Genomic DNA, 21,288 nt, shown 5'->3' with positions numbered 1-21,288 from the left:
CCCGCGGGGAGGATCGGGGGGCTCCCCGCCGGCAGCGGGGCCCCCTCACCTCGCCGCCGGGCTCGGGCTGCCCGCATCCCCCGGCTCCCCGCCGCCTTCGTCGCCCCCCGAGCCGTGACCGGGGGTCGCCGAGCCCCCTCTAGCGGCTCCCGGCAGCGGCACAGGGGCGGTGCTGGTCCCCGTGTGACCCGGAGGAGCTCGCTTCTCTCTCTCTCTTCTCTCCCCCCCTGCCGCCGCCGCCGCCGCCTCCTTTCCTCCCCCCCGCCCGCTTATTGCCCGGCCGGCGCCGGGCCCCGGATGGAAGAGGCCGGCGGAGGGACGTCATTGTTCCCCGACGGGCCGTACCAGGAGGCGGAGCGGGCCGGGCTGAGGCGGGGGCTGCGGCGAGGGGGACCCGGCAGCGCCGAGTCAAGCGGGGCCGAGCCAGGTAATGGGGCCGGGCCGGGGGGTCGGTGGTGGCGGCGGGGGGGAAGCGGCGGGCCTGGCGGCGGCCTGGCACAGCCCGGCAGCGCCGCGTGCGGCTCCCTGCCCGCAAATCAATGGGCCGGGAGGAGGGGCCGGCCCCGGGAAGGGAAAAAGGAAGGGGAAGGGAAGCGGCCGGCGGGAGCAGCCGGCCCGGCCCGGCCCAGCCCTGCCCAGCCCACCGGGCGCGCTCGGCCGCTGCCCTCCCGGCTGGCGGGCAGCCGGAGGGGGTGGGACCCCCGGGCGGGGCAGGGCGCCGCCCCCAGCGCTCGGCGGGGGGGACCCAGCCCCGCCGCCACCGCCACCACCTCCGCCGCCACCCCCTGGGCCGGCGGGACCGGCCCCTGCCCGGCGGTCCAGGCTCCCGCCGCCTCTCTTTCCCTCCTCCTCCTCCTGCCGGCGCGGGGACCCGGCGTTGCCTCCCTGGCGGGCGGGCCGGCTCCCCGTTTCCATCCCCTTCCCCCGACTGCCACGCCGTTGTTGCCGGCCGGCCGCGGAGCGGGCTCCCCTCGGGGGTCCCGGGCTGCCCTCGGGGGTCCCGGCCTCCGCCGAGCCCCGTGCCGCCCTCTCCACCCCGTTGCCATGGCCACTGCCGCTCCGAGGGGCGAGCCCTGCCCGGCCGGGCCGGGAGGCGCGGGAAGGGAAAGGGATGGAAGAAGAGAAGGGAACGGAGAAGGGAAAAGACCGGGAGGGCGGGCGCTGAGGCGGCACGCCCCGGCTGGGCAGGGCGCCGCGGGGCTGAGCTGAGGCGCACGGGGCTCGGCGGGGCGGCCCGGGAGGGGAGGAGGACGGCGGGGCGAAGCGGCGGCCCCCTCAGAGCCGTGTCCCCGCCGCCCTGCCCGCATGTCGGGGCTGTCTCGTGTCGCGCCCTCGGGCTCTCGCCGCGGGCGAGATGCTGCTCCCCGGCGCGGACATCTTGCGTGCGGGGCCTGCCCGCGGCGGCGTGACGGAAACCCCAACCCCGAAAAGGGAGAGCTGGGGCTGAGGGCCGATCCGGCACCGACAGCAAACGCACGCCGTAGGAAACGCTCCGGTTTTAGCCGTGAGCACAGCGCCGGGGTTATAAGGGAGCCACGCTGGAGCTCCGAGTTCGGCGGCGGCCCTCGGGGCGGGCTGTGGAGACGGCCCCGGCTGAGGCGGCGGCTGCTGCCCCCGGCACCCCCTTGGCACCCTCCCGGCACCCCCCTGGGACCCCCCTGGGACCCCCGGCACCACCCTGGGACAGGACCTGTGGCCCCGGGGGCTGCCGCCGCCTCCTCGGCCAGCCCGGCAGCAATCCTGCCCGCACAGAACGGCTCAGGGGCTTTCTGTGCAGAACCGGCATCCACTTCGGGGTAAAGTGACGATTAATTTCTATTTCCTGGCTTGGTTGCTGGTTTATTCTTTAACGAAACTTCAAACACCGTGACATGTGTGTTTGGGGTGTTTCTTTCCTTTTTTTCCTAGCTTACAGCAGCGTCAGAGGATGGAACGGCAGTTTGTAATTCACGCGTGGTATTAATATCTATGCCATAACAGTTTTCTCTCACTGCTTATTGCTGTTTAGTTCTTTGTGTGTTTTGTTGTTTTACAACCGCTGCTGCAAATGTTTGTTTTGTAATAAATATGTGCATAATGACTGCTGCCTCGTTAAGCTCAGTTTTGTGAATGGGATCTTGTGCAAAATCTTAAGCTGTGCTTGACTCTGCTAAGCAGAGGCCAAATGCCTACCGCCTGAGAACCAGGTCGTAAGTGGTAATGTTTTGTTAAGAGACTGCCGAAAAAAATCTAAACAGTGCTGCTGCAGAGCTCTGAATGGGGGGATAGCAACTGTCTTAACTGATCTGCAATCTTGAGTTTACTTTTCAGTGGGCAGGAGGAGTCTATCAAGGCAAACAGAGAGAAATAACACCCGATGCTTATGTCAACATAAATTTGTGTTCAGAGTTGTGTAGGAACAGCATCAATGTGTATATGGAACATTGGGAGAGGAAACAGTATCAGTATTTGTAGTTCTCCTGCTTCCTTGTCAGAGAGATGTTATATCCAAATTAGAAATTGATGTATTTTGAAAAAGGGATGATGGATCTAATTTATTCTTACTCGCGTTAATATTTGCTGTTAAATAGTGCTTAATATCTGGTAATGCATCAATCAGTTGTCAAAAATAAATTTAAAAATGTGTAAGGCTTATCTTCATTGGTCAATATAAAGCTCAAGTTTGTTTTTTTGTTTTTCTTTTTTTTTTCAGTAATGTTCTTCTGTTTTTCTTCTCACTGCAGTCTTGATTTTGTTTCTTGATCCTCAAGTATGTTTTCAATGTGTTGTTGAAACATTTTCCCTTTCAATCAGAAAAAAGGAGATGTCACTGATGTCTGCAATTTGAAGACTGGATCTTGTCTGAAAATCACTGAGCCCAAGAGCTGTCACCTTAGTCTTCCAATAGGACAAGGATGTCTTCATTTCTCAGTTAAATGCATTTTTCAGTTTTGTGTATTCTTTTCTCAGAAATAGCAAGTGTGTATAGAATGGATTTGAAGTTTAATTTTAGATTAAAAATGTAAAGGGGGAAAAAAATCTAATTACAACCTCTGCGCACAATTTGTTAGTTCTGGGACTAGGAGTTTTCTTATTTACTGTGCTTTGTTTAATCAATAGCAAGCAAGTTGTACTGTAAATCTGAAAACACTTTATGCTTTGTGCTCTCAGTCATTTCAGTATAACAAACTAGCTTATGTTTTAAACCCTCCATTAAATTAGTGGTTTCCCTAAATGTAACAAGTCTGTGTGCTACAGTAAGATAGTAACAAAAACTTAAGTATAGAAGTTCATCATGTCATTATTCAGCTTCTGACTATGCACACACAATTACACTTATTTAAAGTGGTATCATCTTGAAACCTAATCAGCATTTTAAAAAGGACTTAATATCAGTTACTGCCTTTTGTCCTGGAGGGCTGAGGTTTGTTTTGTTTTGTTTTACATGCAGCATTTCCTTTTCTAGCTTACATTCCCCTGTTGTTTTGCATCAGGAAAATGTGCAACTTTGCAAAGTAGAACTGAAACAGAGGCTTTTTAGTCTAACTCTTCAGTTTATCGTGGGAGTTCTAAATGTGATAGGTGCAAAATACCGTAAGTGCTGCTGCTAAAGTTATATCCAAGCAAGTATTTCTTGGAGAAGCAGAAGAAGCCCAGGGAGAAATAAATTTACAAACATCTTTATGTTCTCCTTTCCCAAGATTTCTCTGAGATATATCCCATCTTTTTTTTTGAGGAGGTTTTGAGGTATGTGGTTCTAGGAGTGAAAAGGAGGGCCAAACATCTCTCCTCTTGGATCGCAACATTTCAGGGCTTTAATGTACTGCCACTTATGGCTCCAATTGGCCTGGAAAAAGTGACCTCATGATGTAGACTGAGGAGCCCTAACAAATAAACTTGCTGTCACAAACTGACACTGAAAAAAAGGTGTATTTAAAAGCTAGGTTCATTACAGAATCAAAAGAAGCCCATCTTGACTGATGCAGTAGACAATGAGGGCGAACCCCGGAAAGACAGAAGAAAAGTCGCAGCCAAATGTAACTACCTTTGTGCACACAAAACAGAAAAACGCAGGCAGTAAAGTAATAGTGTTCTGTTACTAATGCCAGCAATAGACAATTGCAACAATTATCTATTGGATAATAGGTGATAATTAACAGATAATTGAAAAATTCAGAAAATGCAATAAATAACTGATTCCCATCAGAGAATGTCATCTACACTTTTATATTAAAAAGACTCTAGAGTTGTAATGGATTAAAATCCTGTGAAAGAAATGACATGAGCCACTAGTGCTGCAGAAGCTAAAAGTAATACTGATAGAGTTTTGATGGAAATTTTTACTTTGTGTTTAGTTTGGGGATTCTTTTTAAATCATCATATGTTTAGTGCTATTTAGCTTTTCAGGCTATTTCTTTGAGATTAAGTGACAGGACTTCTACTACTCTTTTCTTCTTGGAATTCTTTTTGATATTCTTATGTCAGCTAGAACTTTTGTCTCTGTCGCAGATATGAACAATGACCATAGTTAACAAACCAAAATCTTCAAAGTCTAAAAAATCATCTTCAAGGCGGTCTGGCAAATCCAAGAAACCGCGTACTAAAAAAATGAAGTCACGCACCGCAAACTGGGGCCGGATACCACCTGCAGAAGATTCAAACCAAGTCTCTGTGGCCCAAGGACGTGGAGGTGCTATTTATTGTAGATCATCTGAAAAATCTAAGCCTTTTGCCCAAAGAGATCTAAGTAAGTGTACATTTTATCCTGCCTCCATTTTCCTCAAAACAAAATTAGAAAGTGCAGTTCTTACTTGTTATCCTGATAGAGAATAGGACTACTGTGAATGAAGACTTCAAAAGGGAATCCTCTAAGGCAACTGAAGTGACTGAGGTTATAGAAATTAATTTTGATATATTTACAATCAACAGTGAAATATGGGGAGCTTTTTGTAATACACAGATTCATCCATGTCTTTTCTGATTTGCAAAGAGAAGTGTTTGTTGCTATTCAGAGCTTCCATTATTCACAAGTTTTTGAATGATAATGTTGCTCAGAAAAAGGTCTGATATCTACTGTCCTGGCTAGTTACTTGTTTTTACGTTGTCCTTGCATTTATTACCATACAATTTCAAGTATAAGATTGTGGTTTAAGTTATAATAAGGAAAAGAACAGCAGTTGAGTTAATCAGGTTAAAAATTATAGATGGAAAGGCACTTGGCATTCGTTACTAAAATCAGAATGGCAGTTAGACTTGCCTTAGAAAAATTAAAATGGTTGAACACACTTTTTTTAAAATTTTTTTTCCAAAACATTGTGTTGACCAGCCAGTTTGAATTTGGCAGTATTAAAGTTGTTTGTAATAAGTTTTTCTGTTTTGGATTGTAGCTAGTTCCTCTAGGTGCTCCTGCAGAATAGTATTTTTAAAATACCTTTCTTAGAAACAAATAAAATCTCTTTTTAAATGTAACTTTCTTGCAGTCATTAATGATGGAATTGCTCCGCCACAAAGAATTCTTTTTCCACCTGAGAAGATTTGTATGGATTGGCAACAAACACAAAGTGTTGGAGTTGGACTGTACAATCTTGGCAATACATGTTTTCTTAATTCTACTCTACAATGTTTGACCTACACACCCCCACTTGCCAATTACATGCTTTCTCTTGAGCACAACCAGTCATGTGAGTACTTTCTAACAGTATTTTAAATGTGTTGGATAGCTCTGAAGGTGAAAGAACAGCATGGGTTCTGTGACACAAAATGACTTGTCTGATTTTACCTGTAGAAGCTGGCTTTGAACGTTGTATTAGCAGTGGGCTCAGAATAGCATATGGAGTGCATTTAATGCACCATGTTAATAATAAAAAATAAAGGATCATTTCTTGCTTCATGTGAATAATGAAGTGCATTGGAAAGTAAGGCCTTTAATGAACATTTGGCATTTGGGCTTCCTGCTGGTAGAAAGGCAGGATCAATAAAATTTAGGATGTTGGCACCACAGATCTTTAGTCTTCAATGCCTAGATTCCATAATGCACTACAATAAATGGTATGTTCATTGTTGAACTAATAATAATAAAAAAAAAAGTAGAAAGCAATATGAGCTCTTATGAACTTGACTAGAAATTTTAGTGGGACTGTATTAAAATCTAGACTGATTTTGTCCTAAATAAAATGTTGTATTTTTTAAACTGTTGAATTTGTGTTCTTTGAATTTCATCATTATACTTAAGTTTATTTAACCCTAGGATCCTGTTGTCATATCTGTATATGTGTGTTTTTACAAAAGCACCTGTATGCTTTCTAGCCTGAAATCTTTGTACTGATACCTAGAAATTTAACTGTTTTCTTACTGTACATAGAAATCGTTTCAGTTAAGAATCCTGTTGAAAAAAGGAGGGTAGAAGTACTCTTACATACATTACTTGATTTTTTCCTTTCTTCCAAAGGACCCGTATCGTGAAGCTTACCTGACAGCACTGTGCTGAAAATAACACACATTCTCTTAATGCTGTATCATCAATGTCAAATATTCTTTCCTCACATATTTTGCAGCTTGTGGAGTTCACATTCCTGTCAGCCTTTACAAATGTGACTTTGCAGTAGTCTTTTAGATTTCTCATCAGAAAATGCATTTGAATACAGGCTTAATGGATATTTTTATTCTATAAAGTTTTGTGAAATTAAATGTTACAAGACTGTTGGGACACTCCCATCTTGGGACAATAGAATATAGCAAGGAAAATGGATATTGTATCTATAGTTTAAATTTTCTTTATATGTTTGTAGTTATGTATATTTTGCTAGACTGGGATGCTGTCTTCTTTCACTCTTCAGGTCGTGAACAAGGTTTTTGCATGATGTGCACGATGGAGACTCACATTAACCAGGCCCTGTGTTGCACTGTTGATGCCATCAAGCCTACACGTGTTATCAATGATCTTAGACGTAAGTGGCTTCAGATATGTTTCTTTTTCGATATCTTGTAATCTTCAAATAATTATTTGATGGGTATAAATGGTTTTAACACTATAAAGAAGAGAGATCTTAGAAATAAGAGAACTATTTCATTTTTAAATGAGGTAAATACTATAATTTTCTTATTTAGGAATAGGAAAACATTTCCGTTTTGGCAGTCAAGAAGACGCACACGAATTCTTGCGCTATACTGTAGATGCTATGCAGAAAGCATGCTTGAATGGGAGCACCAAGTAAGCATAAACAAATTCACTTTTATATGTTCTCTAGCACCTTTTAACCCTTTATTTACTATCAAAAATGAAAGTCTGCATCCTTGTTTTTCATAAAACTCTTTGAAGAGTTAACTCTCTACCTTAAATCTTCTGAGGTCTGATCATAATTTATTTCCAGGTTGGACAGATCTTCTCAAGCAACCACCATCATTCATCAAATATTTGGAGGATTTCTAAGATCAAGAGGTACTTTTAAAAGTATTCCTGTCCTTAGAACTGATCTGTGTCTTTTGTTGATAGTAAAGCAGTCTGTAGTTTGTCTAAAGTAGTATCTATCAACAACTTGAATTTGGATGGTTAGTCTCCTTCACATAGTGTTAAGCATTTATATTTTGCTTCCAGTAAAGTGCTTGAATTGCAAAGCAGTTTCGGATACGTATGAGGCATTTCTTGATATCACTTTGGATATAAAGGTAAGATGTTTTGTAAATATGGTTCACGATGTTTAAATGCATGTATAACTTTCTAAAATAAACTTGTTTATCTTAAAAAAACAAACATAATGTTAAAATATAAGAGCTTGGTAGTGGTTAGGAAGTAGGTCGGACATTGTCCTTCTGTGGAATGCATGTAAATAGTCTGCACATTTGCATTGGGCTAAAGCTGAATGAATTTTGTATCTACACAAATTATGATACTGTCATATTTCTTTGTTATTCTACCTCAATGTACATCTAATTGTTAGACTGATGGGTTTGACTGTTCCCATTACTGATGACAAAGCACACTATAGATGCTGTCTACATTATTGGAAAATTATTTGTTTCAAAGTAAAATGACTTCCAGGTGAGGTAAATGCTGAGCATGCTATTTCTGCCTCCTTTTTCATGGTGCTCATAGTAGATTGCTTAAGTATGTATTAATAAGATTCTCTTATAAACTACTAGTATGTCTTTAGAATTTTGAATTTACAGTGACTTTATGTTCTTCTTTCTTGCTCCTTTAGGCAGTTTCATCTGTTACCAGAGCTCTAGAACTATTTGTGAAACCTGAACAGCTGGATGGAGAGAATTGCTATAAATGTAGCAAGTAAGATTATTACTAATTATGTCTTAATACTAGATACTAGTTTAATATATTGCATTGACTTAGAGCGTAAGTTATCGTTTAACTTCATGTAGAAATAGAGACACAGCTTCGTTGTTGTTGTTGCTGCTTCATTGTGTTTAAACAACTGATGCACTGAAATAATCCCAAACTTGAAAACATTACCTTTGTTTTGGAAATGTAAGAAGAGTGGCTATTAGCTAATATTGGACTTTTATTCCTAGTATTGTCTGCACCGTGGCTTGTCAGGCTTCCTAGGTGTGTAGTTGCATGCTGAAATATTCATATTGCAAGAAGTTAAAAGACATGCCCAGTAAGTAGTGGTGTGCTGAAGCAAGTTGCTATGGAGAATGATTTAGAGTGGAAGGCAGCAGCAGGTTCCTGAAGGTCCTAGCGTTCACTGTGAAACAAAGTTAGATTGAGTCTCAGTGCATGCGAGCTGGCTCTGTGATAATTAATGTTAGCAGCCTGTGCTAGCTCACTGAACAGCATCTTGCACAGTTCTTACTGTAAAACCTGTAGACTAATGTCTGAAATGAGCTACCTGAGTACACGTGCTCAGGGAAAGCATATTGAGTTCAGGCACTCAAAATGCCGATCAATATGTAAAATGTTTCTACGTATGTGAGAAACAATTGAACGTTTGTATAAGATGGTTTGGCAAAACAAGTTGTTATTCAAACATACAATGAAAAAAGCAAGGCATGCCAGGATCAGCTCTGTATGATTCATGCCTGACCCCTCTAAATTAAAAATGCAGTATCCACTTTTTGTTGTTGGAAACTTAAGTAAATTAGTGTGTCAAATCAAGAGCATTCAATAGGTTATTAAAGCAATTTAATCCCAGCTTCGTCTTGGCCTGTGGATGCTAGAAAGCCACATGTAGTATATTCAGGATCCTCATAACTTACGTCTGAGGAAGAGAAAAACTGTAATAAGCACCTCACATCTGAATTGCGTTGTCCTTCATTAATGTGCTCTTTGAGGTGTGATCAGTTCAGTAACACACAAAGCCAGAATTTTCTGTCTTTTTGTGAGTTTAAAAGGAAAGGCCTTGCACATGTGCAGTACTTTCTCCATTGCTGACAAACTATCTTACTACTTTACGTTTTTTGTAATTGACATTTTCTTTTATTTTCTACCATGAATTCTTCTAATAAAGAGGACTGCCTCTAAACTTTGTATCTAATTACGAGTTCTGTGGAATTTTATAAAACACTTGGATTTTTGTTTCTTTTGAGAGGGAAGTCTGTCTTGTTCATAGGCATTCTCTATGGGTTTGGAATTCTCTGGCTTGCATTTTGACATCAGAATTCAAAAAGAGATACTTTAATTCTTTCTATTTATTAGCTATCAACAGTATTGTAAACCAACCAGTTTCAGTTGTTCTCTGGGCCGGTGGTTAAATTTCACTGCTTGCACTGTACGTCCTACCTTTGAGCAGGCAATATATCAAACTTAATTTTAACTACTTTGTTTCAAAGGATTGCAGATGGTTTCAGTGTCTTTCCAGACAACCTCAGTGCATGAAGACTTATTACTGTTAAACGTCTCCCTCCTGTAATGTGACTGTGTGCTTCTGTTGTATTTTTGATGTCGATAGATGATCTATTTTGGAAATTATTTGCAGTTTCTAGTCCTGAGGACCAAGGCTCTCATGTTCTACTTTCAGTATTTGTATTTCACTTGAAAGCTGAAAGAATGTACCCAGGATTGGAGTTCAAATAGCCACTTTTGTATACCAAGAAATGGTACCTTGCCTTACAATCTGGTGATACGCTTTCGTGAGAGATTCCTGTTCCCGCTATGCTGAGATGTTGGGAAAACTTACCTTTTTGGCATAACAAAATACGTGTTCAGACATTTGCTTGGCTATCAAAAGATAATGTTCTAAATCCTTTATTCCTTTATTCTTTGTTCTGTAGAGCTGTCCTCTAATATCCTGCTATCTTCTCTGTATTAACAAACCTGAAATGCAGTGTATGGATTTATGAAAAGAAAAAAACATATTATGCAAGTAAATATCATTCAAATAGCATAAGCATGTGTGAGACATTAAAACTAGTTTGATTTTAGCGCAAAAAAGAAGATGCTTTTAAACAGTTGTCTCTGCTTGTTTTCAAGGTGTAAAAAGATGGTTCCTGCATCCAAGAGATTTACTATACACCGTTCGTCCAATGTTCTCACGATATCACTGAAAAGATTTGCAAATTTCACAGGTGGAAAGATCAACAAGGTATATTTACTGCTGTAATGCAACTTTATCATCATGTAATGGGGCATCTCCCAAAGCTGAAAGTTGTTAATATTTTCAGACAATAATTGTAGACTAACAACTATGGCTTGTTCTTTCTCTTAATATGCTTCTTGTCAAGCAGGAATTTTACTGATGTGCTTTCCTCTGAGAAGGCTAATTCATCAGAAAACAGTTCTCTGCAACTTCTATTATTAAACATTGCTTATGGGAAGACTTATTTTTAATGAATCAAGAAATATATTCACATAATTCTAGTCTGTGTTTTTTGGAAGTGGTTTTCTCTGGCTAGTCCACAAAGTACTCTGGGATAATTTTTATATCTTCTTGGTCTCTCTAGGAGGTAAAATATCCAGAGTATTTGGACCTTCGAGCCTACATGTCTCAATCAATTGGAGAACCACTCCTCTACGCCTTATACGCAGTGCTGGTGCATAATGGTATCAACTGTCACGCAGGACACTATGTATGCTACATAAAGGTAGATATCAACATCATTTCTAGCAGGGTAAAAGTTGTGCTGGCAAACCAATTAAAATGTTACTAGTAACTACTGTTTCTAGGGAAAAAGATTTCATTACATGTTTATTTGATATGTGTGTATTTTGTTCCTATCTGTGATTTCATTTGGAAAACATGCAATTCATCTAAAGATATCGTTGTCTTTATTTGCAGGCTGGTAATGGACTTTGGTATCAGATGAATGATGCTAATGTAGTCCGTACTGACATTAAAACAGTTCTTGGTCAGCAAGCTTATTTACTTTTTTATATCAGGTAATAACAAATACTAAAATGTGTTCAGAACAGATTTACTTTCCTGTTATTGATATTTTTCTTTTTTGCAAGTGTTTTCCTTTCTATCCTAGGAAAAATTATTATTTGTATAATTCAGTTCTGTCTAACCTGAAATTCTCTGTGTCATTTATTATCTTTTGTTGCTTGGCCTTAAACTGCAGCACTTGTGTAAATTGCTATATGTGTGTTATCTGTAGCTGGTTAATTTAGAGAAGAGAAATTAAGGTCATCTGTGGTGTAAGAATGAGTTATTGCTCTGAAAGTGGTAGTCATAGTAGGAAGACCGTTATCTAATTTTCAGTTTGTAGTCTTGGTTAAGTCTTGTGTATAGAACATTTCCAGATCATATGAACTGTTTCTATAAAATTATAGAATGGGATTTAATCCAAGAGTAGGCCAAAAGAAAAACTAAACCAAGATCACTGCTCTTTTCCGAAGGCGCTATGATCTGACACTCGGAGAACGTGCTTTTTACTTACCAGCACCATCTTATCCCCGTTCATTCCTTGGTCAGCGGGGGGCTAATAGTAAGCAGGCTGGATTTATGGGACCACGACTTCCTCCTCATATGATTAAGGTAATTTAAGGAAGCGGAAGGGCAGATAATGGCAACAAACTGACAGTGGGTGTGGGGTTTGGTGTGGGGGTTTCTATTTGGTTTTCAGCATCTAAGTTTTGTTTTCCTTCCCACGCTGCAGCTTTCTTTACAGCCCTCATGCTAGAGCCGGAGTCATTCAAGCAGTGGTGGCTACTGCTGAATTGTGCAGTCGTGCTACTTAATTACCTTATACCTCCAAGACAGCTTTCTAAAGCACAGAGAGCTATGCTCTTTGACAATTTGAGTGTACTAATCCTTGAATCATTTAAGAGAGGACTTTTTTTTTTTTTTCTCCTAGCAGTGTCTTTTTAGCTAAAACAGTGAAAACAAATTGTCTTATTCCTGAGTACCAGAACAATTATTCCAGGCTTTTCAGGGCGTGTTTAAAGGGAAAAATAAAAATATTTGGGAATAGTTTTAGGTAATGTTAAGTTGTTTGGATGGCTTTCAAAAATGATGTTCATTTGGTACCAATATGTGGTAAACCAAAAGTAGGAATGAAATACACTTATTGGACTTGCATTTATGTATAAAGGGCAGTGGTTTTTTTTTTTTTTTTTTTCTTTTTAGGTATTAAGACCATTTGTAGAAATTCTTAGTAGGGAATTTCTTGTTTAAAAATTTTAAATCAAGTGTTTGCATTAATCCATCTTGCAATTTCTTCTTTATAAATACAGAATTCAAGCCGTTTAAATGGAAATGGATCCTTAAAAGAGGATCCAAATACCATTGGTGTCACCCTAAAAAGGCCATCTTCAGCACCGCCAACGGCTTGTGTTCAAAACTGGGCAATTACAAGGCCTTCAATTACTGATCCATCAAAAAAACAGAAGATCACTATCAGTATTCACAATAAATTGCCTGCTCGTCAGACTGTGTCACAGCCTGACTGTCTTAGCAGTGCTGTGGAGGATGAAGATCTCAACAAGGCTGTTCCTTCATCCACAATTACAAATTCCACTGCAGCAGAGTCTACCTCAAATCCATCTATTATGTCAGTTACTACTAATGTTTCCAAACAAGAAGTTTCTGATGAAATTTTCGTGGAACCAACAGTGAATGGAAATCCTAAACTCAGCTCTGATAACACAGTCCCTTACGGTGCAGAATCTTCAGGAAAATCTGAGGAGGAGTCGAAGGGCTTATTTAAAAGGAATTGCAATGTAATATCCTCTAATGGAATTTTGGTTGGAAAGGTAGTCCGTACATTGCAGAATTCCCATTCTTCCTGTCAGAATGCTGAAGAAGAAAGATCCCAGCATGAGCTGCCAAAAAATGATTCACTAAATGGTGCTATTAGTTTAGTTAATGAATCTAAAGAAAACGGACTGAAACTTGATGATTCCACTTGCCAAGCTGAACCTGTTAAACCTTCTGAGATGTTCTTTTCTAAAACAAATGGATTGCTTGAAACAGTGAGTTGTTTGCTCCATCTAGAATTTATCACCTATGATGTATTCAGGAGTATTATCATGTTCCTAATTCCTGTGAAATACTGAGAAAACACAGCACAAATTTGATTTTAACGCTTTGTGATATTATCCCATTAGAATTTGCAGAGCTGAGCTGACATTAGAACTTGTCAACTTAAGCTCAGCTGAGATAAAAACCCGTAAGTTTCATAAAGTAGATTTTTGGGGTGTGTGTTGGGGTTATGTTTGAAGTGTAGATAATGCATGTAACTCAGAGTGGTCTTGTTTAGCATTTAATGGAGAAATCCTGACAACACTAGTCTCCAGTACTGCTACAGATAGTATTTTTTCTGTCTGCTGACTTGTGCATTTTAATTGCAGATGCCTATAGCTATGCCTCCAGTTCCTCAAGAAGTAATCTTAGAATCCCTCACAGACAGCCAGCTGAACAGCTTGTCAGAGGAAATAAGGTAAAATGAGCACAGTCTGGGTAAAACAAGATTTTATGGAAGTCCCTTGTGGTTTTATCTGTCTACTAATACTATTTAATGGAAGGATTTAAATCAGTAGAATTCTGTACTGTATGTCCAGTGTTACGAACAGAACTAATGATCAGCACTGTGCATATTGCTCTGATGCAGGTTGGTGCCTCATGGAGAACTTCTGTTTCTTGATAGAATGTTTTTCCATTTTTCTCCATTGTATGGAGAAACATTGGCTCTTCCCCTCCTGTTTTTTTCAGTCATAGGATATGTGAATGTAAATTCTTGGGAGAGAGATAGAAAAATAAGTTTCAACTGTTGTTTTTTCAGTTATGGGGGGAGAACAAATATTTTGGATATTACGGCTGTTACTCAGAGCAGCATGTGGAAGGAGACACGTGTTTGTTTGTTTACTGCAATGGTTTCAGATGCAAGAGGGGAAAAAACTCTTTCTCTGGGAGCTGAAGAAGGTGTAATAATCACAGGTTGGGTTTCTACGTGGAATATCTTTTAGAGTTTTCCTGTAGTCGTGAGGTCTTTGTTTGTTTGTTTGTTTGTTTCTGTTTTTTACTTAACAAGATTTTACTCTTAATATTAATATGTCTTTATTTTGTGCAGTGTCCCAGGACCTCAGAAGTCTACAGAGAATGATGCTCTTATGGAAACTGTAGTGATGGAAGCACTATTGGTCTATGAAGAATCCAGGAAAGTTCCTTCTGACTTCAGCTGTGAGGCTGAGAATCCTTTTATTCAATCAGATTCTGAAACCATTTCTACCAAAGAAGAAGTTGGAAGTATTATAACAAAAGCTGATAATGCACATCCCAGTATCAATGGTCAGCACAAGATTAGGGAAAGATGCTTTGATACTGAAGATGAATTCCTTGAACAGTACCGATCTGAGGACCGTGGAGACAAAGACAAACCAAGAAGATCAAAAGAACCTGAACTCATTTCAAAAGAAAATATTTTGTACGTCAAAGAGTCTTCTGAGGCTGATGAGGACTTGCGGCAAACTTCCTCTCTAAAGTCTGACAGTGAATGTAGTTCTAAAAATCTTTCCTCCTTAGCTATTACAGATAAATGCCAAGATACAAAGGACATATCTAATAACTACGTAGAGGTACCACCTGTTAATGACTCATCTATTACAAAGCTGGATAAAGTTTTGGAAAGCCAATTCTCCAGACCAAATGAAGAATTTGGTGATAGAAAATGGGAAGAAGATGCCATGCACAGGAAAAAAGATAAGAAAAAGATACACGAAACTAAAAAAACTGACAAAGAGCATTACCGAAGAAAGAGGGAACATTCTGATACTGAAGAGAAGGAGAGTCAAAACAGAAGCAAAACAGATGGTCATTCCAGCAAGAGAAGGTGCTCTCGCAGCGTGGAAGTTATTAAGCAAAATCGTCATAAGCAGGAGTATTGTGAGGGAAGCAAGTACAGATCTTTCCATAGTGAAAGAAACAGCCCTGATAATGGGAGAAGATCAGTAAAATATTCCAAGTACAGATCTCGAAGCCGAGGAAGATCAGAACAAGATAGGAATAGATATTACCATTCCAAAGGGGAAAGAACTTGGAGCAGAGAAAGATACTATCAAGATGAACCACGAAGATGGGAAAAATGTAGATATTACAATGATTACTATTCATCTCATGCAACAGGAGACAGCAGAGAGAGAAAGTTCTCTCACGGTGATAAAGACTTTGACAAATTGAGTCAAGCTTACAACAGCAGGTCACATAAGGATTATCATTACAAAAGCAGATGGCCTCACAGTTCCCTCTCAAGAGAGGAAGATGTACACCACTTTAGCAGCCACAGAGTAGACTTACATCGTTGCTCAGTACCTCAGCAACATTCTGAAAAATATTCTCGTGAAAGACATGCACTTCCACCTGTGTCAGGTCATTTTGAGGACTCTCCCCAAAAAAATGAAAAAGAAAGAAACAGAAAAAGACAATATAGTCGTGCAGAAGGTAGTGAAAGTGAAATAGAAAGGAAACGCAGAAAGATAGAAAAGGAGCTTTTAGGTGATGAAAAAATGAAAAAATATAAGAAGCTCAAGAAGAAAAAGAAGTCTAAAGATAAACATCGAGAGAAGGATTACAAGTAAGCAAGGATTCCAGCATAATCAGCAATTTTTTTCCTAATTCTTTTCTGGGTGTTTTTCATGTCTTCCTTTTTTTTCATAGTTTCAAAGTTATTTTGATAGCATAATCTGGCTGGGGATCATGTTATTAGGTTGATCAGTGAAGATAGGAAAGATATTGCTGAATTGTGTTAGAACACTAGATTTGGACCACATAGTTAGAATCATATCTGCACACCATTCTGGATTAGGTTAAAACATTTTTTTTAATTGCACATATTCCAGAGCTAGCCGTTGTTAATGATTTGTGTACAAACCAGGACCTATCGTCCTTCAATCTGAGGGCTTAAGTTTTGCATCTAAAGTAAGTTACATGTGCACAAAGTACCACAAAATAGCTGACATGCCGCAAATCATCACCTGTGGTAAAATAAATAAAGTTTCATATATGCATCAAGTGCCACATCTTTTTTTCTATTTTTAACTTGCATGTTTCCTTCAGACTTTATGATTTGGATTTCTCTGTGCTCCACTTTGACAATGACAATCGCAAGCGTAAGAAAAAGAAGAAAAAGAAGAAACACATCAGGAAACTGAAAGGCTTCTTGGAATACTTAGATCCTCGTTTCCAGAAGAAAACACGTGAGAAGAAGGAAGAATCCCGTCCTCCAGATGGCTCTTTTTGTGAGCAATACAGAAATGAGGGCAGTAAACAACCTTACAAGGAAGAGAAGCCTTCCAGTGCAGGTGAAAGCAAGAAATACAGCTCCACTGCATCCAACGAGTATATTAAAGGTAAGCAGCTACAGCATGTTTATGGGATTCCTTTTTTATTAACACAGAGTATTTTAAATGGTCTTAAAATGCTTGATGACTGAACAGTCTGCATGGATATTAAAAAAAAACGAAGTTGATAGACTTTTTTTTTCCATTTTTGAATGACCACTAGGAAAGAAAGTCTGAAACAAAGAGGTTAAAAGAGAAATAATTTGATTTGATGATTAAGTGGCAAACAAGAGGAAGAGATGCAAGATGCCTTATTAAATTCAGTCCAACTAACTAGGAAAAATAAACTTGGACAGCTGTTATCTTGGAAAAGAATATTGTAGGTAGAAAGGAGGTTCAGTAGTCAAGATGGAAGACGATGACATGAGGCTTACAGGCCACTAATGTAATAGTGAAACACAGTCTTCCTAAAAAAAAATAAACTGCCTGAATAATTCATTTGAATAACATACTATGTTCAGCTATTTCATAACATAGAAACAGTGCTGACTGCTTATTCAGAGTAACATAAGTTGGTGATAATACTGAAATATTTTTGTTTCAGATGTAGATCTGCCTTCTCCTAAGCACACTGAATTCACAGTTATTAATCCTCCAGAGGACGCTTTGCAATTTAACACCTGGAGAGTATGTTAAATTCCTGCTATTGTTCTACTTGTGTTTTTTTTCCTATTAGTATAGGCTTAAGAATATAGAGAAATGGGCTGATAAAACAATTTTTAGTATAAAAAAGCCATCTTGGTACATCTCCTTACAGAAAACTAAATACAGACTTGAGCTCCTGATTGGCTTCACACTGAACTCTGTGCTGTTCTTGTCATAATCTTGGTCTCTCAGTAGATAATACAGTTTAATTAGCTATAGAATCATGTGATGAAGAAGACTGCACGCTGCAACAATTCAACATCAAAAATAAAGTTTTATGTTTTCCATGATTTTTTTCCTGAGCAGAAGTGTGTAGTATTACATATATATGTATCTGAGATGAAGCCACAGTCCCAGTTACTCAGATATTTTAATAAGCACTTGCAGTAAGATAAATTGCTGCATCTTTTAGCATTATTTGGTTTAATTGTAGGGTTAGAGACACATTGATTCAACAGAGCTGTAAAGTTTCTAAAAGCTCACTTTGAAAAATACCAGCTAAATTACTGGCAAGACTGCACCCGTTCTTAAAAACAAACAACCCTCCCTCCAATCATCTATTTTCCTCTTACAGATAACTGAAGTAATCCCCGAAGAAGACAGTTCACTATCCAAAGGCAAGTTTTATTTTTAAACATTTTCTACATTTTATACCTAGCCACAACTTAACCAGTTAACAATGAACAGGATTGTTACTGAGTGTTGAAATTGCCATTCTGGCATAGGAAACAAAAGAATTCATCTTCTTGCTTTACAGCTGAATGCCTTTTATAGAATGGTTGGAGAAGTTAAATCTTGGAAGAGATTTTCAAAAATTCTGCCTCCTGATGAAGTAAATTGCCATAGTCAGGAGATTCTGGCACTGAAAAGTTTCTTGAAGATAAAGAGGAAGTGCAATTGTTGCAAAGCATGTTTGTGTTTTGAGACCTGGATGACCAGAAGTTTTAATATTAAAATACCACATGGAGGGGAGGCTGGTTGTTCACACATTCTTGCAGACTTTAATACAATCTGTCCTATTATCAAGAACAAAATTAGGGACTGAACTGAGGTCTTTCAAATACCAGTGTTGCAAAACCAGACTTTTTATGATACTAATGTCAAAAGAATCCTGATTGTACTAAATTGTAAGCATCTCTTTTAGCTGGTAAATCAGGAACAGCACAGAAGAAAATGCGTCTGCTCTTAACACTCTTTGGGCTTCAATGAATTCTGTGGCCAGCAGAGGGCAAACTCGTTTTTTCTAAACCAGACAAAAGCATAGTAAATGTGTTGCATACATTCCACTAGTCTGGGGCATTATGATCACTGGGCGATGTAAGTGAAAGAGATGCTCATTGATAAATACAGTAGTACCCCAGTTAGATACGCTGCTTGCAACATAAGCGGGATAGAAGGGCTGTGCAAAGCAATTCTGGTAAATTGAGGAATTCGAGTATTTCATCAAGGCTAAAGATTAGTTTCATTTTGGGGAAGGCCCAGTCTTTCAAAGAAAATAAAAATGTCTCTAAGCAGGATTTTCTGAATGATGAAATCTAATCTGAAAAAAAGGTCACTTCATCAGTTTGGTTTTTTGTTTGTTTTTTACAGTATTGAACCTCTCAAATAAGCTAGGGATAGACTAGGAACAACTGAGGACTTGTTAGACTGTGCCTTTTCACCTGGACTCATGTTACTTTGAATAAATTAACAAGGATAGCTAGTGATTAATTTGTAATTTAAGGAAAATCCAAATGCCTGAGAGAAAGAGCAGCATTAAAGCAGTTAAATCCCTGCATTCCTAAGTGCTCTCTCTAGCAAGTTTCTGAACGCTTCTGTGGCTAGGATTTGGTCAGCTGACTACAAGATCACTAGTAAAAGAAGGATGATGTCCTATCAAACCTTCAAATAAATTTAATATACCTAAGGTCTACCATTTGCTATTAGAGCAGGTAGTTTTGTCCTAATGTTCGGTACAGTTTACCAATTCTAGCATAGAACTGAAATGCAGCAACAATTTAATGGGAGGGCTTTGGAAGCTACCTTCTCTAGCCCATTCAATCCTGTAGTCACAGATCAGATCAAGCCATGTGCAGAGTTGTGACTTCTCTGTTTAGAAAGAAAACCACTGAGCCAAACAGTTCCATGTTGAGTAACTCAACAGGGAATGACATTTCTTCCTTTCGTCTTTCAGACGCAGAGCTTACAGATGGAAGCCTTCAGTACTCAAACTAAACCTACCATCAAAACCGATGACCTTTTTACCATCCAAACCAACCATTTTACCATCAAAACCCAACAACTTCAAACCCAACAACTTCTTACCATCAAAAACCCACTGTCTTCTTACGACTTCTTACCGTCAAACCCAACGTCTTCTTACTGTCAAAACCAACCTTTTATGGTCAAAACCAACCACCTTTTACCTTCAAAACCGACGACTCAACATTATCAAAACAAACTATCAAAACTTACTTAAAATTTATCAATACCGTAAAATTACCATCAAAACAAAACCCAATCATAAGTGGTGCTTCAAATGTCTGTACAGACTTTTACCATGAAAGAACTTTTTTTTAGCTTTTAACTTGAGACTTTCTTTTTTAAAATGTACTTCTAATCCAAAAGGGTGGAAACTTTCTACAACTGCTGAACATTGTACATTACCAAGTAAATATCTCACTGAAAACAATGCCCTGGAATAGAACATCTCAAATGCTGCTTAATTACAGACTCAGGTTGATTGTGTGTTATTCATGTAATGTTACTCCAAGTTAGACATCTGGTGCAAGAACGACCAGGAAACCACAGAATTATAAAATTTGCAACTGACAGTCTGTATATTTAATTTAAAGACTTATTTAAGATTTCACAAGCTCTCACATAACAGGAGTTTTGCAAGAGCTTCATCTTTTTTGTGACGCCTGACACTAGAAACTAATTTACTTCACATTTTAATTCTATTCAAGATTGGAAGAATGTTCTGGTTTTCAACGCTGTGGAACAATGATCAGAATATGCAGTTCTGAATGTATCTCAGACTATTTGTATACTCTTCCATATGTTTTTATTACACTTTTTAATACAGCGTCACTTGTCTTAAGTCTTGGTTGTCTGTTTTGTCCCTCTAAAGTTTCTAGTTACAGACAAATTCATACTGTGATTTTTATTTTTATTATTAAATGCTATCAAACTGTGATGCACTTATTACTCACTGGTCCTGCATCAGGAGATGAGTGGGGAACCTGTATTAAATACAGTTCATCTGAATAATCTGTCTGGTTTATACAAGCTGTGTTGTTCAGAGATGTCTAAAGTTTGATCTTTGTTTTTTTAAAGATAAAAAGCACTTGCCCCACTGTAAATATATAGCATGTAAAATTTATATAGTATATAAATACAGCGAAGTTAAAATGGATTTTTACTTGAGTTTTACTTGAGTTATTTAACATGCAATATGTCATGTGACTTGACAGCTTTCAGAGTGTTGGATAATCAAGAAATCAGATCTTCCTTTCAGTGGTAGGTGAGAAGATGCTGTTGGTGTGACACAGAGAAGACAAGTAACTTGGGACTTCAACTGCCTAGACAAGAATGCAGAAGTCTTTCTCCTTTGAAGTTAACAGCTTCCCAAAGCAGGCAACAGCTTGGAAGCTTGGCAGTAGCTTTCCACTGCGTGTGACACTAAAAAAGGAGCAAGGTTAATGTTTTACTAGATAATTCAAGTAATATTTTGGTACATGGAGAACACCATAAAGCCAAACCATAAGTGTACCCTGCATAATGTTCCTATGGCAACAGTTATGTTAAGTTACATAAAGTAACATGACAAAGAAAACACCCACCTGTCCTGTATCTGGCTTTTTTTTCCTCTTTTGTCCTTTGGCTCCAAGATTTGGTGTCTTGTGTTTTGTCTGATCATTAAGTCTGGGCTTAAATGTATAAAAGGAGTTTAAATG

General features: G+C 39.5%; 1 protein-coding gene across 6 annotated transcripts; it reads left to right on the top strand.

The window, feature by feature from the left end:
* The first annotated feature begins 287 nt into the window (after nt 1-287).
* USP42 (ubiquitin specific peptidase 42) lies at nt 288-21,171 on the top strand. 6 transcript variants are annotated; one of them, XM_068699073.1, is made up of 20 exons: nt 288-427; nt 2,794-2,910; nt 4,489-4,726; nt 5,460-5,660; nt 6,816-6,926; nt 7,087-7,189; nt 7,350-7,417; nt 7,574-7,644; nt 8,178-8,260; nt 10,403-10,514; nt 10,873-11,013; nt 11,208-11,308; nt 11,768-11,906; nt 12,605-13,342; nt 13,721-13,809; nt 14,440-15,939; nt 16,422-16,714; nt 17,250-17,332; nt 17,925-17,967; nt 19,524-21,171. In XM_068699073.1, exons 3-20 carry the CDS (start codon nt 4,498-4,500, stop codon nt 19,562-19,564), a joined length of 4,146 nt encoding a protein of 1,381 aa, XP_068555174.1. In that variant the 5' UTR covers nt 288-427; nt 2,794-2,910; nt 4,489-4,497; the 3' UTR covers nt 19,565-21,171. The 6 variants fall into 6 exon arrangements, with proteins under 6 accessions (XP_068555174.1, XP_068555176.1, XP_068555179.1 ...); XM_068699074.1 differs by lacking the exon at nt 288-427 and adding an exon at nt 465-1,796; XM_068699075.1 differs by lacking the exon at nt 2,794-2,910.
* The last annotated feature ends 117 nt before the right edge of the window (nt 21,172-21,288 follow it).

This window comes from Anas acuta, chromosome 15 (assembly GCF_963932015.1).
Source record: "Anas acuta chromosome 15, bAnaAcu1.1, whole genome shotgun sequence".
NCBI classification, from domain to species: Eukaryota; Metazoa; Chordata; class Aves; order Anseriformes; family Anatidae; genus Anas; species Anas acuta.
Note: the sequence above shows the minus strand (reverse complement) of the source record. Positions and strands in the feature narration are given on the sequence as shown.